Below are 18657 nucleotides of genomic sequence, written 5' to 3' on the forward strand. Positions count from 1 at the left end.
TAGTGACTGCTTCCTGAACAAGAACATGCAGAACTGTTCTTGAGGAAATGCACACCATGTTTTTCTACTTGTGATTAGATGTTACTCTCTAGTCATATCATGCATATGTAAATGGTAACGTAAATGGTACACAATGCACTGGCTTGCATTGTGCCTACGTTAAGAACAATCCTATTGTCACATGACACATTTCACCAAATCGCAATGAGTTATTCCCTTGTGTGTAGTAACGCCATGTGACCTTGTGTGGAACCGTTGCAGCCCTTTGACCAGGGAGATACTGTTTACAAACTATTCACCCAGCAGTGTGGGAGAGACAGGGGACGAACCACATGCAAGTGCAATGCAAACAGACAAACTGCAGGAATAGCAAATACATAGAGGTAAGATGATTAATTTGTATGCATACGTATAACTGCATATATATATATATATAAACATTTTTTTTTATGGAATTGAAGTGAATTCCCTGAAATCAGATCTTTCTCTTCATGTCATATATGTAAATCTAAAGCGTGGTTATTTAGAACATATAACAGAATATATTTCTACATTAAAAACGCGTTGCTTTTTATTTATTTTTTTTATATTAAAATTATTAAATTACTTTTATTTAATCAAATTGGAGGTTGTCACCTGTCATCCACGTCAGCCAATAGCGTCTCGCCAATCGTTTGAATGTTGCACGCCAGGGGCGCGCTGATTGGTTAGAAGGAGACGTCACACGTTCCCGAGACGTTACGCTGTCATGGTTACGACGAAAGACGCCAGCGCGTTGCCATATGGACCGGAGTTAACTTCTGAATCACGGCGGCGGAATAACGTGGGGAATAATGTAAAAATGGACATTTAATGTGAAAAATGTAAACGTGTTGGGCTTTTGTCAGCGCGAGTGTGACACCCCGGACGTTTTGCGGAACTTTTCACCGCTGGAAAAAGGTAATTTGAAACACCTAGCTAAACACTTACGCCGGCTCAAACAGCCTCATTGTTTCGGTTTAACGTGCAGCATCTACAGTGCTCTCTCAGTCAGGACTGTTTTTACAAATGGTACAAATAAAACAGCCTCTAGGCTTCGTAAGGTGTTTCCTGTGTAGAAAAATGTTTCACTTTTGTGGGGAGCAGAGGATTGAAACGTTTAAAAACAGTGGTTGACCGAAACCAGAGAGTCTGGAGGTCATTAAAGTGTTGTTGGGGAGTCGGGAGCCAGCTGGCACTATGCTTTTTGGGGAGTGGGTGGATGGTAGTAATTTGCAAGCTGGGTCAGGATATAAAAGCTGCCTGTGTCTTATTTCTGACAGGTAATTGCTAAACTAAGATTGATATCAGTGTTTGACTTTATTATTAAGTTATTCGGGGTAGAGTGAAATAAAGCTAAAGTAACTGCCTCTTGTTTTTGTTTAGAGTATGAGTCAAGTTTTTTCGTAAATGATTTCAACAAAAAGTACAATTGATATACTATTTAAAACAGAGCTGAAACAATTAGTCATGCCATTAGTTGATTGCCAGGATATTAATCTGCAACAATTGCAAATCAACATTGGTTATGAGTTTAGTTGGGTGACAATTTGTTTGGACATTTTGCAGACCAAGCAGTTCATTGTATAATTTTCATTATTCATCAGATTAATTAATGGAAATTAACGCTCAGCCACATTTAAACATTTCAAGATAGTATTTCATCACGACATTTCTGCTGAGAGGTGATGTATATTTGGACTGTTTTGCTATTGTATTATTCGCTGTGGCGTATGTTTTGTATGCAAGATGTATTGCAAATCTGCTATTTTTCACATTAGTGTCCTCATGTTTTTTGCTCACTTTGTGTATCTGTAGGATGACAACAACACAGTAGTGTTGGCAACCGGCAGATGTTTTAGATCCCCTACACTGGATCTCACAGCAACCTACAACAACAACAAACATGAGGATACAGGGACAGCCTGAGGGCGCAAGGAGGCGGCTGGATTTAAATGTAGCTGGTGTGCTCAGGAGTGTGGAGATCATCCGTGGTCGGGCAGGATATGGCTTTACTATTGCGGGACAGAGGCCATGCCTCTTGAGGGGCATCTTAGAAGGAAGCCCTGCTGACCTGGTTGGACTCAAACAAGGGGATCGCATTATGGCCATCGGTGGAACAGATGTGTCCACCGCTTCACATGAGACGGTGGTGCAGTTGATTGGCGGTTGCAGAGGGCCCTTGCAATTGGTGGTGCACACTGAGGGCAGAATAATGGGAAACCCCATCCTTAATGATGCAAAATTTGGTACTGGCCAGAAAAATGGCATATTCCAAAAGGCATGTGTTCTCCGCACTGTCTCGGATGATTCAAGCAATTCATCTTTTAACTTGAGTCAGGCTTTAACTGCCAAACAGAGGCCGGTATCAGAGCCTGATATGTCAGAGTGGTCACAACAGTGGAGCTCTTTATCTGAGCAGCCAAAGGAGGAAACCTCCAGGGTGCGGGGCACAGACTCTTTTTTTACTGACAGAGAAGAAGTCAGCCCAGACTGGAGTGTTTTAAACATGACCTTGGTGGTGGGCTATATCAGCTCCACAGAGTTAATTTTAAACACTACAGAGTCAGAGAGTGACTGTTTAAAAGCCATTCGTGAACGAATAAGACAGTTGGGAACAGAACAGGATACCCACACTCTGGTGATGATGAAGATCATGTTTGACTGCATTCGACTTTGTGATGATACCGGAGCTGTTCTGGCAGCGTTTCCAGCTGAAAACTTTGTTTTAGGGGTTGTGTGTGCTGAAGACCCGCGTTTCTTTTGTCTGGTCACTACAGCACATATTCTCAATGGTCGTATACCAGAGGACGGTCCGTTAAGGGCCTCCTGTCATGTTTTTTTCATCGACCCAGAGTTGGGAAACCATGAGGATCACATAGGGATTGCTGGGCGGTTTGGCTTTACCTGTACTCCAGATCCAGATGCTCTGGGCTGCCTGGAATTCCCTCAGACTCCTCCAGATGTACTGCACTTTGTAACAGTCCTGTACAGTGACATGGGAGAGGCTGTGGAGAGGCTTAGACTCAAATTGGATTTGGAGGCTCAGCAGCAAGCCAAGGAGAATGGCAGCACTGGCAAACAAGGGAGCGCCAGCAGCAATGCGGACAGTGGAATTGGAAATTCATCCCCCCCTGAGGAGAGAGCGGACAGGGATTTCCCTCCTGCAATCCCAAACCACCCTGGGGCCCACCTCCCCAGCTGTCCATGGGATTATCCTCCGGATGAAGACCTCACCCCAATAAACCTCTACAAGAATGACCAAAAACTTAATCCAGAGAACAGTGTGAGCACACATTCCCTTTCAGAGTCACTACCTGGTCCAGATTCTCTAACGAGCTTTTATGGAGGTCCCCCACCCAGACTTGAGTTCCAGTTTAAGCCCCCTCCACCTATTCTGCCTTTAGATAAAAAAACTAGCTTCTTTGGAGATCCTCTCAGAAATAGCCAAAGGTGGTTTTCAAAGCCAAAGTGGCCTAAAGCCCTAAGTGGTGATCCAGAGCCTCAGGCAAAGTCCAGCAACAATTGGTCCTCTAGTGTTAGTTTCAGCTCCAGCACTAGTAATCTGCCTCCACCCATGAACAAGTTCCCTTTAGACAAGTACCAGTCAGCAGATGTCATGATGCTGCCCCCCAGAGAGGAATGGACCAAAAGGTTTCTTGAACAGAGAGAGAAACAGCGCAAGGATGGAAATACCAAAAATGTAAGTAAGACATTTTAAAAATGTTTAAGCTGAAATAGGCAGCTTTTTAAAATGGCACATTAAACACATTTTAAGATTCATTCACATTCAGCCATTCACAGATGTTGATCAGGTTTGTCTGATCACATAGATAAGCTACTTCAGCTCACCTGTTTGACCTGACAAACAGGACTTTCTGGCCCTAGTTGCTTGTAACCGCTGAAAACAAAATAGTATCTACTTATTTCCTTTTGTAACCACTTGCATATATTTTACTGGTTCTGATGTATGTTACTAAATGTAGATTATTTCTTCATTTTATTTTAGTGTCCTGAAGAGATAACACTCAAAAGTAAATATCATCTTAATTCTAAGATGATAAACATCTTTTTTTGTGTTTATCAACCTACACTTAAAAAGAGGTGTAGTTCTATGGTAGTACAATGATTAGTTGGTCTAATGTAATTGCTTAGGTAACATAGAAAGGATAGCATAGCCTTTTGCGTTTCCATGACTGTACTGTCTATAAAATGACTTCAAAGCTGAGCAAACTTCTCTCAAACTTCTCTTTTCTACATATTACAGGATTTTAAAGGTCATTGTTGAGTTTGCTAATAAACACTGTATCATTGGATCAGATTTCTCAGCTTTGTGTCAATAAGAAATCCTAAAGGTGTTTTTAAATAGTTCATTGTAAGCAGAGTAAAACTTAGACAAGTGCATCTGTTTCTGTACTTCAGTCATGTTTAACATAGTGACACAGGATGTATTAAATGGTCACAGGGAGTTGAGTTTCCAGACATTGAGGGGGTGGTAGTAAGTCTGAAATACAATACCAGTATTACTACCAACAGTCTCTATTGGTGTCGAGCGTGAACTGAGCTCAGAAAACACCTATTACCTGAATGATGTCATTGTCATAAATGTGTACATAAGGAAGGAGCATGTTTTTGTGTGTGTGTGTGTGTGTGTGTGTGGGGTCTGTGTGTTGATGTCCTTATTGCCCACAAGATGTCCCTGTGTATCCATGTAGTGTTGGAAATTGGCCTCATCCGACAGAGCAGCATGTTGTATACTGTTCATCTGATTTAGTTTCTTTATCTCAGTTACAGTTGGAATTAGTCAGCTTGTTGGGGATCTTTCCATTTTTACATGGAAAATAATTTAAATGTTACATTATTTGCAGCTCACATTTGATAAAGTTACCATTGAAATCTATAGTTTGAACATTTAAGCTGCTCAAACTATTCAAACAAAGTTTTTTCCTGTTTTTAAATCAGCTCTGGTTCTTTTCTTTGTCCCCTAGTTTGCATTAGATTAGTAAGAAGACAGTCTTGTGCAGGAAGCCAAGCAAATTACAGGGTAGAGCCCTTGTCATGCAGCAGTAATTATCTGCAATTCTTAGTCGTTCAAACATTAGACACGGCCTTTCCAATCAGAACAGAATCAGAAGATTGGGTGGCTGGTTAAACTGCATTATTATAACTGAGTTATACTGAATTATTATTACTGTATACTGGCAGAAACCATGTTGTTCTGATCATTTGTCTAAGTTTTTGACAGTTTAGTAGAATTAATGCTTCTGTTTCTGGGCATTTGAAAGAGGGCTGTAATAGTCTATGTTAACTTTATGTGGCCAATCTGCCTGGAGGATTGCACTTCTTGACCTCCATTTTCTATAAATGCTGCAGCTTAATCATATGAATCTGTCATATCTAGTAGAAGTACTGACAGTTTCATACATTTATTTAACCCCATCTTACCTCAAAGTGACTTTACTAATACATTCATATTTTCATTTTGTCTCATACTTCACACACAAGGTTTATCTTTCCTTTATTTATCTTATGTTGATAGGGCTCCAGATTTTGGGGTATTGGTGGCGTCCGTGCCTCTAAACGCCGTTCTGCCAAACGACTCAGTCTGGCACGATCACTGGATGACCTTGAGGTAGGTAACAGGTTCATCTCCTTTTTTTTCATGGACATAGTTGTTCAATCGCAGTGTGAAAATCCTCAACATTTTTATTTACTGTAGTGTTTTCATGTTAACTTTCTGGCAACTTTCTTTACCTCCTATTTTGCTGAGTTGTCATTTTCACTAATGTGGACATTCATTTGAACCATCCCCCTTTTCTCTGCCTGCTCCACGGTAGCTCTGTTTTTAACCTTTTATTTCCGTTGCCTTGAACTCTGCATTTGCTGCTATGCTTGTGGTGAGGGGTTGCTCACAAAGGGGTCTTTGTGCAGGCCACAGGCTTGGTTCTGTTTGTTTGGCCTCGCTAATGAGCCCTGAAGCACGAATGAATATCGTGCTCACATTCTCTCATATTAATGTTGTTGAGGAACTCTCCTTCTCCAATAGTCTCTGCATGCATGCATTACTCATCCAGACACATTTAGAAAAACACACTCTGTTCCTACAACTGCTCTGAGCGGACACAGAAACAAAGCAGAAAGTGGCGTACTGTATTGTATATTCACACATTAGTCACAGTAACACGCAGACACACCTGCAGACCACACATTGTACTCAAAGAGGCACACCACAATTCTCCTCCTCAGGACTGTCCTAACACACTAAATAGTCCCATTGTTGAAAAGCAGATGAACAAATGCAGGAAAGATTCCCATGAAAGGTTCTGACAACTTTTGAAAGGTTACATGTTTCTGCTTGCACAGCACAGTCTCTCATGTAGTCAGTTGTGTTTTGTTTGTTAGTTTGTTTCTGAGCTCCATGTTGGCTGATGTGTGGAGATCCCCTTACCATGTGGCTGCGTTGGTTTGGTGATGTGATTCATGACTAAGCTGCATTATCATCATCTCTAAAAACCATTGCAAACACTTTCTAAGCCTTGTTAGTCCTACTCAGTCCTACTTTGATCAGTTTTTATATTTTACAGTTGTTAGATGAAGCTATTTTCTATGGAACAAAATATCATCTGGATGCTTTCACACTTGTAGCATTGTGTTACGTTCTCCTTCTTACACCTCCAGTTTGCTTGGTTACACAATTGAACGCTTGTAATACCTGGACTTCACACCTCTACTCTATCAGGAGCTGCCACTAACAGGGAGAAACACGCTCATACTGGTCTTATATGTTGGAAGAGTCAGTAAAGTCAAAAAGCACTGGCCCTTCACATGCAAGCATGGGTAATATGAGTTATCAATATAATCAAGGTAGTTTTAGAATAAATCCATAAAATAGTGACGGCAGAAGTAGGCTCAGTTTGTTTTAGTATTTATTATGAAAAATGCATTTGCTATATATTAACTATGTTAGATCTAACAACACAGCTTCAGATGCTGGAATTATGAAGTTATGAATGTGACATTTCATTGTTGGGAGTACATTGTGCAGAACAGACTGTTACATCACATTTAACCCATCTGTTTCAAGCTCACTATTGTATCTCTTCTTTTAACTGGTTTTGAATTCAGCTAGTTGGATTAATGCCTCTTTGTACAAGTAGACTGTGTTTTTGTTAAGAAAAAATAGAGCCAAGATAAAAATGAGAATATTCTGTAGTCTGTTAGAAGGGATACACTAGTTATTATCAAAACTGTCACATGATTACATTTACTTTCATACAGTTGAGCATATCTGCTGCTGTGCAAACAGAAGTGTCTGTTGTTTGTTTTGCACAGAACCATATCAACTGTAACTATTACTGAATTGGTATATAGTATTAGGCATCTGATTTCCTGTCCAAAACTTTGTGTGTAGTCTAAGATATCATATTCCTGCATTTCTAGATTTATTTGTATTTAGATCTGTGAGTAAAAACTTCTCATAAAAAAAGAAAATTGATCTCTTCAGTTTAGTTAGTAAAAGATTACATCTTTGCAACATGTTCTCTAAATCGCTGCAAGTGCATTTCTGAACTGTAATTTCTTTTAATTTTCAGTCAGGCTCTGCTTTCATTATTTAACATTCAAGAAAAACACATGGTGGACTCATAGCACATGTCAAAGAACGATATTTAAGCCATGCACTTTTAAGTCAAAGTGGGCCCATACATTCCAAGTAATAACACCATAGGGGATGTTTTATGGTTGTCAAATGCAATTAGACACTTGCCACAGGGTTCTCATTTCAAGGGCTGAGCTTCACCCTGGGCTCACACTCCAATGTGCACTTCTAAAATTCCCTACCAAACCAAAGCCCTTCCAGTGGTATTACCAAGTATATCCTAATAAAAGCATTACACTTGCAAGGTTTGGTTATTTTATTTTAGCTAGAGCTACAGATGTTTTTCTCCCAAAGCTAATTTTAATTCTAAAATCTATGACGACCTTATGTATTATAAAGGACAGACAAGCTTGAAACTTGACCCTTTTCTCTTTTGTGCTTAAGAAAGAATACAGATAATGAATGATCAACCTGTCAAGATAAACTGTTGCCCTGAAATTACTACTGGCTTTGTACATTTTACATAGTTAGGGGGCAAAAGTGTTTGGTTTCTGTAGAACGTGTATATTGTTGTGAAGAATGTTCTGAAGGACTGTTCTCATGGCAAGTTTTGCAAAACTACGTGATAAGCAGTCAGTCGGTGCACGCATCTGGACTCACAAGGACACTGTGAGACGATTTTGGAGTTCACCAGCAGTGCTCGGGGCAGACCCTTGTGGGTAACCCATCTATGTGGCCTCACTGCATGTTGTGGAACAATTTGGAACGTGCGTTGCTTTTTCAAATGTTGATGGTTTGCGTCACAGTAGCGAGCACAGGAATGCGTAAATGCTTTTTCTTCACATCACAAAGCCTTTTCGCAACTCACACACCAAGACAGACAGATATTATATATACTCATGCTTTTGAACAAGTTTGCAATGTGTGACGTCCTGGTTCAGTAGAGGAATGAACTTCTTTGTATTTACTTCTGTGTTTGTTTTGGTGCTGATTCGCTTTCCCTGCATATTGTGATGAGTGTTTTGATGCCTGCTGAGCTATGAGCTATTGAGATCCCTTAATGTTTGCACATATTGACGATTGTGCCTCTTTTTACCCCCTTGTCTTATTTCAATGCAGAGCTTGTCAGAGCTGCTGAAAATGGCGTAACATCCCACTGCTCCAGCACTATGAGCTGATTTCTTCTTCATCACAGATTCCTTGTTTCTAGCTCCAAACAGATGCTTTGCGCCCCCGATGTTTAGCAGATGACAGTGTGTTCAACTTTGCAGAGATGACACCATTAGCAGGCTGCTGTGCCTGTGTTCACACTGACTCTGCCTTCTGAAGTGTTGCTGGATGTGAAAACATCTGTTAATGTCAGCTGGTAGTAAATGCACCCCGTATTATTCAGGCATTCTCTAGGTGCTTGCAGGGAAATTTGGGGCACCTCTTTTGCTCCTTGAGTGTGAAGTTTCTCCTTTCCTTTTGAGAATGAATGACATACTTGATCAATCCCCTTGGGGAAATTTTGGTTGGACAGCTGCCAGACAGTACATATCGGCACTACCACTGGGTTTTGGTGTCTTGTCCAAGAACACCCCAACAAGTAGCCTGCCTGAGCTAGGTGTGGAGACATTAGCGTCTCTTGTTTGCACGCCTGCGGGTAATAGATCTATCCTGTGGTTGTGGCAGAAAGAAAAGACATGAAGACACAGAGACAGGGAGGAAGGTAAACAGAGAGGGAAAGAGGAGAAATTTACAGCAGAGAGAGAGAGAGAGCCAGGGAGGGAGAGAGAGGGCGGGAGGGAAAGAGAGGAGCAGGCAGCAGAGGAAGAGAGAGGGAGCTTTTGAACTCCCAGTAGCTGTCAGGATTTTCAGCTCTCCTGCACGCTCTCTCTTCCTCCCCCCCCCTTTCTCCCGTTGAGCTCTGTCTCTCTGCACTGCAAATACTGACTCGCACACGCACCACGGCGCACCAGCGGATGGACTCGTTTACACACACCAGGCGTGTGGAGCAGCGCTGAAAACGAGCCAAACACACGTACACAGCGCCATACATGGAGCAAACTTTAACTCTCAACTCTGTAAGTCTTGTCATGAAATCTCCATTATTTTGTCTGTCTTCACCTCTCTCTTTGGTGATGCCATCTTCATCTTTGACCCTAGTCGTATCTTTTCTGCCACTGATACTTTTCCTTCTTTGGGCTCTTTGTAGCTCCTGTTGTAGCGTTTCAGCAGCATACAGTGGTTAGCTTGTGTGGTCTGTCAGAGGAATGTTTTGAGCAGTGCCAGCCGAAATCTCATATGCTGTAAAACATACACTGTGCCGCTGTATACAGTAGAATGTGGTCTAGTATCTATAGCAGGATGCACACTGACTTTAAATTAGATGTAATACTAAAAGGGTTTTGTGTAGTGAACCAGTATAAGTGCGCTCTGTTGTACTTGCCCTGAGAGATGACCCCCTTTGCAATCAATTGGCGACAGTGGAAGAAGTTAGAATGGCTGTGAGGGACCCCAAGATCAGAGCTTGTTGTTAGACAGAATTAAATCTTCGCTGAATGTTAAGGAGCCTTGTGTTTTGAGGCATTCATGTAACAGTTTAGTTTGAACTAGAAATGGTTGCCTGTGGTTTTGTCTTGACCCTGTTGGCTTTGTGCAGGCATGTCCCCACTCTGATTGTAAAGCCTTCTTTTTCACTTTACTCAAAGCAAGCTTTGCTAGAATAAGTCTTTTTTTTTGGTGTGGCATGAGTACTGTACGATCCTTATTACTCGTATATTAAAGGTGGTAAGAGACAAGCATGTGAGAGACAAGATCATGTTGAGTTATGATAATTATTAATATTACAACAGTTACTAAAATTAAATGCCACATGTGATTTTAGAAGTTCCCCCTTCTATTTTTAATGTGGGTGTTATGATTTGAGAAAATGAGCAGGAATAGTGTGTTCCTGGGGATTAGTGAGAGAGGGAGGAGAACACGACACACTTTTATCTCACATCACATGGCCAGCTCTGGAGTGTGGGTGGACAGTTGCGCTCACGAAATGTGTCCTTAGGCTAACATTATAGGATGCAAAGACTAAGCAGCCTGACATTTTCTAAATGTCTCCACTATGATTTCTTTTCTTCTTTCCTCCTCCTGGAAGAGGGTTTATTGCTCTCTCCAAACCCACTGACTGGAAAAACAGTACATTAACACAACAAAACTTGAGTAGCAGTTATTTAACTGTCCAGCTGCTGCACACCATATGAATATGCAACAGCCAATAACCAGATGACCAGATGTGGCTGTGGTTGCTGAGTTTGCTGTTTGACCAAACTGTAACCACGGAAAATACCCGTTGCCTCGACATCTCTGGATTGAAACACATTGCAGCTCTACTCTTGGCCGTTGTACATCAACTCTATGACATCATCTATCGAAGAAATTCAACATTGTTTTTTTTTTTTGTTAACCACACAGCTTTTATTTATTCCTTATTGATTGGCAATTGGAAAAGCTATATGGACATGATACACAACTTCCTGAAATGATTCGTTCCCCACCCAGTGTTTACCTTCCTGAATTGTACTATTATTCAATTTCTCTGTTTCACTGTAAGGGAATCATCTGACAAGGGTGTGGAGGTTACTCAACAAGGAATGGCTTTAGAATTACTAACGTCTATTATCTCCTCCCTGGTAACAGTTGAGACATGTCTGGGAAACAGTGGGCTGCTCGTCGTGTTCAACTTTTTACCTCACACTTGTAGCTTAGATGAAACAGGGGCTCACTAGCGTCACATCAGAGACATTAAGCAACCTGAGCGGATTGTAGGGAGGCTTGGAAAGTGTATGTAGGTGGTATCTTTTTGACCTTGTGTTGGCGCAAGATGCTGCAGAAATAGGCCAAGGTCCTGTCTACTTCGCACTGTGGAAGTCATAAACATGGATTGCCAGGCAAGCCAAGTTACTCTTACTGTGATATTGTAAGGAATTGCTTTGGCGCTCTACTTTGGCAACCTAAACACTAACTTTTCCTCATGAATTCTTTCTATAACATCTTAATCCTGTGGTCAGCATGAGGTAATATAATATTTCTCTTGAAAAAGTAGCTTGGTTACTAGAAAAAAATGCTCTATATTGTTCTTGTTGTGATCTGCAAACATAATTCATGCTATATGCTACTTCATATATGTCTTCACCTTAGTGCATCCTACAGCCCTCAGGTTAGAGGGATCAACTTCTATACCAGTCACGCTCAACCAGCTCAAGTTCCTTGTATAACCAAAAGGATTAGACAACGGTGTGTAAGGTCAGGAGGACTTGAACAGGAAGTAAACAATTGTGGCAGTTCCTTGTCACTGGCAAGATATAGCCTTGTATGCTCCTGAGAGGCATATATTTATTTATATCTTTGCTTTAACATCACACAACAAATGTACCAAAACACTCAGACTTTTCAAAACAGTGAACACTAATGTCTCGTGTAAGTTATTTGGTGGGGAACCGGGTGGACTTACAGGGCTAATTACACGTGTCAGGTTTCAGGTTGGAAAGTCCTTTTTTGGTGTTTTTTTATGGAAGAGAAAAAAAGCAGCAGGAGGGTGGGGCAGCATCTTATGTGGTTTACTCACCTCAAGCCCTCTAGGCTGATGGGAGCGCAGCCTTTTCTCTATGATAGTAGATTAAGATGGGAGGGGTCGTGGTCACTGTTTCTCTATTCTATTTTTGCTGGGTTCAGCTGTGCCTTGTAATTCAAATGTATTTTATTTGTAGCTCATTGTGTATATTGCATTTTCTCTAACTTACCCACCTGTGTCATGCCAAGATTCCTTTTTATTGCAACACAGTAAATGTTGGAGTTAAAATTATGTTTTCATTCATGCAGTTAAATTATAGGTAGCGATTGTTGTGCCTTAAGCAGTACAAGTCCAGGCAGAGTTAACATTGGTTAATCTCAGAATGTACATTGTTATTATAAGTTGCAAAAGACAAATTCTGATATCTAAGCGCCATGGTCCTGACCCTGCGAGAAGTAGGGCAACAAAGAGAAAAAAGTAAACATATCCACACAGAGGAATGCTAGTTCTCCCTGTCAGCCTTTTATCAGCAACAAGTGGCTAAAGCACGCACACCCGTAGCACTGCACAAATCACAGTAATGCCACTTTAATCCAGACAGGAGCAGAGTCGTGCCCATCTGCTGTGGCTAACCGGTTAGGGTTTGGGAACAGGCAGTAGATTGCTGCTGATCAAGGGGATTAACAGATGAAACGCAGCGTGGCAATGGCCTCTGTTTGCATGCAAATCACTGGTGTCTTTAAAGACATTGAAAATGACTCATTTGTTTACTGAGGGGATTATACTTAAAAGCTGCCTCGACACAAGTCTGGACACTTTACATGGCTCATGGCCAAGACCAGGCATGCATCCTCTCAGCATCATTATAGTGTGTGATCTAAAGTTACTCAATTTCCTCTTTTAGTGTAAAGCTTTCCTTCAAACCTGAGATAATGACCGTTACCAACATATTACACATATTTCTCACCTCTGCATTTTTATCTGTTTGTAAAACCAAAAACATGACACAGAAATTTGAGTCAGTTTGGTATTATGCTAGATACTATGATGCTACAATTATGTCTGCAAAGCCAGGCATCTGAAACCACTTTGTTATTTGTTACAAAACTAATAGTTTGTATTTTGTCTCAAATGAAGAAAAAAAAACATCTTCTTTGTAGAATTTGAATCATTAGTGCCACTGTGGGGCGAAAATGGTTATATGTAACTGCCATAATGTCCAAGGCTCTTATGACAGTAATAGGATTTCTTACCAGAGCATGACTGTCAGTCTCACGTCAAGGTGTGCTTTTTTTTGCTTTGTGCAAGTTATGAAAATATGTCGTCTGGACTGACTCCATATAGCTTTTCACAGGCTTTTATCTGTGGACACAATGTAGATAGCAAACCTATGGGGATTGTAATTGTGTCCATGTTTATCATTCTTGGTTCTTGATTAGCATTACATAAATATGCGGACCTCATGAGGATCTTGGTGATGTGATAGAGTGTCAGTGGTGACAAACAAGATTTCCCACAGCAGAAACACTGGACACCACTTCTTAGTCTCTAAACGTCAAATGCAAAGTTCTCTGTCTACACTGTCTTCCCTTACAGTAGATATTGTCAGGAGTGCCATAGTTGTATAAGTCAGTCTGTCTCCCTCTTTCTCCTGCACTTTTTGCTTGGCTGGGAAAAAAATGTCTCTTCCATCTTATCAGTCACCGCACCCTTGCCCTCCCTCTCTCAAAAGGAAGTTGCCTCCATGCATGGCTCTTTCTTGATGTTATTTTCAGGGAATGGTTTGTCGTCTGCCACAGATAGCGCGTTCAAATTATTTTCCGTCTTTGGTCAAGCTTGTTCGGTGGAGAACTTGACATGCAATTAGTTAGGTTGTGTGACAAGCAGCGCTCCTTGTTGCTGTAAAGCCTGTCTAGAAATCTCACACAAATTGATTAAATCAAATGGAGGCTCTGAGCTCACGTGAAACCCATTTATTTTGTGACAGACTGAGTTTCTCCAGTTAGCAACACTAAAGCAAGAAATACAAACATGCTTTTCCGGGAAGCGCTTGGTTTTAGCATTTCAACATGTTATGTTGTTATATGCGTATTGATGTGTTCACCTGGTTGCATTGAACACTTTGCCTCAGGAGGGGTCAAAGGGCAGAAGTAGACTTGGAGAACTGAAGCAGACTGTTCTGTACCCTGGGATTTTTTGACCACAGGATGACTCAGTTTAACACCATGAAAAGCTGCTAATTACTGTCTGACTGATTTTACCCACACATGAAAGCAGACAGATTCTTTCCATGCTGCAGTTCCCCATTATAGCATGAAGTACACACTCTGGGCCTCAATCACCAACTGATCTTAAGAAGACATTTATTTTTAAACCCCACATATGCAGATTTCACGAAGTTTCTGACATATAATATTTTCTTATTTGGGAATTATGTAAAATTTTACAGTTACGTTTTGTTAATAATATTTTGTGCATCCTGGCGCTCGCTCGCTCAGAAAGGCCTTTCCTTTCGGAGAGAAGCAGTATGGAATTTTTTTTCTCAGATTTTAGATCAGACTTTTTTTTTTTTTTTCAGGAAATAATGCATTGTGTGTCCTTATAAACATCAAACTTTGGAAAGACATCGCCAAGTCAAATTTGAAAGAAGATTCTCCTGAGATTGAGCACTTGTTTATTGGAGCTGCATCAATTGTCCTCCAGTTTTAATTTTTCTAACTGGGAGTAACTCGTCCTTCAAAAGTATTGTTAAGCCATCAGTATGCATCAGACAAAGTGCTTATATCATCTGAAGCCATGTTTAGACAGATTTTGGTTCTGCATGAAAAATACCATTATCTATTTCATTCGAATAATACTGCTTCATTGACAAAGCACATGTGCTGAAGAGCTGTAGAAGGTTCATCAAAAAAAATACTGGAGCTCAGTGTCATGTCATTTACCTAGATAAAAAAAAAAAAACAAATACAGACAAGCACTTTGTAATGAAAATGCTGTATTGCTACTGTTTACCTTAAGGTTTTGTCAACAGAATTGCAAGGATGATAACCAACATGATAACCCTCTCCAAATTGTGTTTTCTTCATGTTACTTAAAACTTGAATGTCTTACCAACATCTAACAAATGTGGAATTGGGGAGACTGCGTCTAACAATTCACACAGTGAATTGGAGTGCTTTTCTTTCTTGTCTTTTTCAATCTTCACACAAATACTTCTGCCAGTTTTTCTATGCACACTCAGGTGGGGAACATGAAAGCCTTTGAGAAGAGACTGTCCAAAACTCTTTGTTTATTCACATTAGTACAGTACGTTCAGTGCCATTAGTCACATGATACAACCGAATGTGTTAGAAACATAATGAGACCATTTCTGTCACCTTCTTCCCCTTGTGTGCTTACTCTTAAATATAAAAGCACATAATACGATTGCCCTCTCCTACTTATTAACACAGTAATATGACAAACACAGTTATAGAATAAGTAAAAAGGTCATTAAACTGTGGAAATCTACCATGAAAACCAGCCTGTTAATAAACACCGTATCTCATCCATTACTTACAGCAAAATTAAGTCCAAAGAATGCTAGCTCATTTGCCATGGGAAAACCTCTTACTTTAAGAATAATAGTTGGTCCAGAAACAGCCGGCATGCAGATTTGCCAGAAATGTGGAGGCACAGTACTACAGTAGAGACAAGGAGTGATGCCAGAATGAAAACTAATTTTCTTTTTCTGGTCCATGAGCTTAATTGCTAGCAGAAAACACCAACTGACACGATTACCACTGGGGGCGTAAGAATGGTGATCTGTGACAGCGGATAATGAAGCTCAGAGTTCACTTCATGAGCTACCAAACTTTTATTTTGCCTAAAGAAGAATCATCTGGTTTCACTTTAAACTGGCTGGGTATTTCTTCTCTCCTTTGAGTATAAAGAGAGTGCCCTGACTGGAAACAAAAGAGGGGGAAGGCCAGTGTGGTTTTGACATACTGAGTGTGTATTTTTTTTGGGAAATAAAAGAGGGGGTTAATTCATCTGACTCCTTCATGCCACTGTGGCAGAGACTGTATGTATTGTCAAGTCTGTTGCCATGGCAACAGCTGCAGAGTAAGAAAATCTTTCTTTCCTGCTTTGCAACCTCCTCCTTTCTTCCTTTCTTCCTTTCTGTCCAGTGCCTTGTCAAATTTCTGCCTCCTTCTCCCTCCCTCTCTCACCCTCTCGCCGACTTGTACAGACATGGCTTGCAGAGTTTTGGGTGGGGAATGTTCAGGTATGCGTTCACACACACACGCATAATTTGTCTGTGTGCTTCTGGTGTAGTGGACTAGGGAACAATGAGTCTCAAAAAGAGACTTTCCTTCAAGAGGACCTGGAACTTCGGCACTGTAAGTAAACTGTGGTTAGTTGACTGAGCCTCATCCCTCTCTTCCTCCTCTTTACGAAACCGGGGACTCCTTTTGTTCAGTCAGCTGTTTTTTTAGTTTTTTTTTTTTTTTTAATTCATTATTCTCCCTCTTTGTTGCTCTTCTGTCTCCCACTCAGAACAGCTGTTTGAAGCGGCATGGGATCGTGGTTGTTTGTTTCCAGGGTGCTACAATCAGTCTTGACTTGTGTAAAAGTTTGGAATAATCTGAGTGTGGTGAAGTGTTGAGCAGGGTACATCTCAACCTCGTTTTCGAAGACAGGTACATGTCTAAACAAGCCCAAAAAGATAAAAAGAAGTCACTTTTAAAACACAAGAAACCCAGTACACCGTGCTAGAGGCTGACACTGACATTAGTGTGAATGTGGTTTATCTTTTAACTGATTCAACACTGATGATAGTGTCTTCTACTTGTTGTGTCTCATTTCAAATCCATAAATCTGTATCGATGTTATCATCCATGTTCCTCCAGCATGCAGGGGGCTGTACAACAGTAAAACTGGAAGAGCAAACCATGCTATCTTTCGAGACAGAGGAGTCGCTGTGACATGAATTGTGATGTTATACATTTAGTTGATAACAACTTATGCTTTCAGAAAAATTGCAGCAGGGAAATAGGATATTTAGCCTCATGATCCAAGAAGCCCTGCAGAGCTGCAGAGCCACCCACAGTGGACGGGCTTGTCACTAGAGGTGTCAACAGAGGAAGAGGGTGTATGGACAAGAGGTGATGGTGGCACTTCAGCCTCATTGTAGGAGACTTGCAGGCAAGGAAGCTGTAACGACTTGAAAAACACACATTGGCGTGTGTGGTCTAACCTCAGCAGGCGCAATCATATAACCATGCACATACCACCATATGTAAATTTGCCCGCTCTGCCTGGTCAGTGATGTATAATCATGTCATCAAATATTAAGATTGTTGATACTAAATGCATATTTTAAGTTGTTTATCAAAGCAGCCAAACATTTGTTGTTTCTAGTTTCTCATTATATTTTCTCTGTATGTCCATTTAAACATTTGAACACTATATAGAAACTTTTGGTGGGTGTTTATCACAATTTGTTTCATTACAGAAAAGCAAACAAAAGCATTAGTAATCAGTCATAATAATCATTTGAGAATTACAGTAGAATTTGAGTAATACAGTAAAGTATGTGTCAGGCTTGATGAATTGCTGTTTCTTTCTTTTCTTTTCTTTTTTTTTTTTACAACATTTTGATTTAGACTTGTGCAACGTATGAAATATTTGTCATCAATACAATTCTCCTCCTGACAAGAGTGCGATTTGAAACATGACTTATTACATCAATCCTGTGTCAAGAGAGCATTAATTCTGAATCCCTGACACTCCCCTACTCAAACTGTGTATCACTGGATAAGTGGAAGTTCCATTCTTACAAGAAATAGATAATTTCCTTATTTGTCATCTAGGAAGTAGAATGTCTTTAAACAAATGCTGTAAATGTTGTATTTCCTCCTGAAACAAGGACAGCAGTGAATGCACCAAATACAACTTTCAAATTTTAAGACCTTTGACCTTTTAGTTTGTTTAAAATGACTATGTACGTCACATTGTATGAGGTCTGTCTTCTTCTTTAAAATGAACCTCAGTCTCAACACTCATATTATATTTAAGGTCTGAGGTTGAGCTGTTTTTAGAGTCAAAGGGACAGACAGATGTAGTGGGTGTCCTGTTATTTCCCTGTCCTCTGTTTCAGCTTCATGCTGGTCTCCATCCTACCCACCCATGATTACTGTACACATGCTAGCCACCACAGAAGGGGTGGCTTTTGGGTGTTGACTATATGAGGTTGGACTCAGCAGCAGCAGCAGAGTTGTAAAGAGACTGTGATGGACAATTAGTGGTTTAGTGGTCTGTGTCTGATAGAGCTTTTACATGTGGTCACTCCTAAAATGGAACAAACTGTCACGTCAGTGCACATGACAGTGACTCCAACTCCCCCACCTTCAGATGGCCGGTTGCATCAAGACAAAAAAGAAAAAGTAGGCCCGTCCCATAACTGTGTGGACTTGTTCCAAGGCTGATTTATCAAGCTGAAAACTACAAT

The 18657-nt window shown here is 40.6% G+C and overlaps 1 protein-coding gene across 5 annotated transcripts in view; it reads left to right on the plus strand.

Moving 5' to 3' along the window:
- The first annotated feature begins 783 nt into the window (after window positions 1-783).
- rgs12a (regulator of G protein signaling 12a) overlaps window positions 784-18657 on the plus strand; it is a 35169-nt gene continuing 17295 nt past the window's right edge. The window contains exons 1-3 of one of the 5 annotated variants that reach the window (XM_026352698.1): window positions 784-939; window positions 1837-3721; window positions 5558-5650. In XM_026352698.1, the coding sequence (XP_026208483.1) occupies window positions 1925-3721; window positions 5558-5650 (1890 nt within the window). In that variant the 5' untranslated portion in view covers window positions 784-939; window positions 1837-1924. The other 4 variants (XM_026352700.1, XM_026352701.1, XM_026352702.1 and 1 more) reach the window with 4 other exon arrangements.

This window comes from Anabas testudineus, chromosome 18, assembly GCF_900324465.2.
Source record: "Anabas testudineus chromosome 18, fAnaTes1.2, whole genome shotgun sequence".
Lineage (NCBI taxonomy): Eukaryota > Metazoa > Chordata > Actinopteri > Anabantiformes > Anabantidae > Anabas > Anabas testudineus.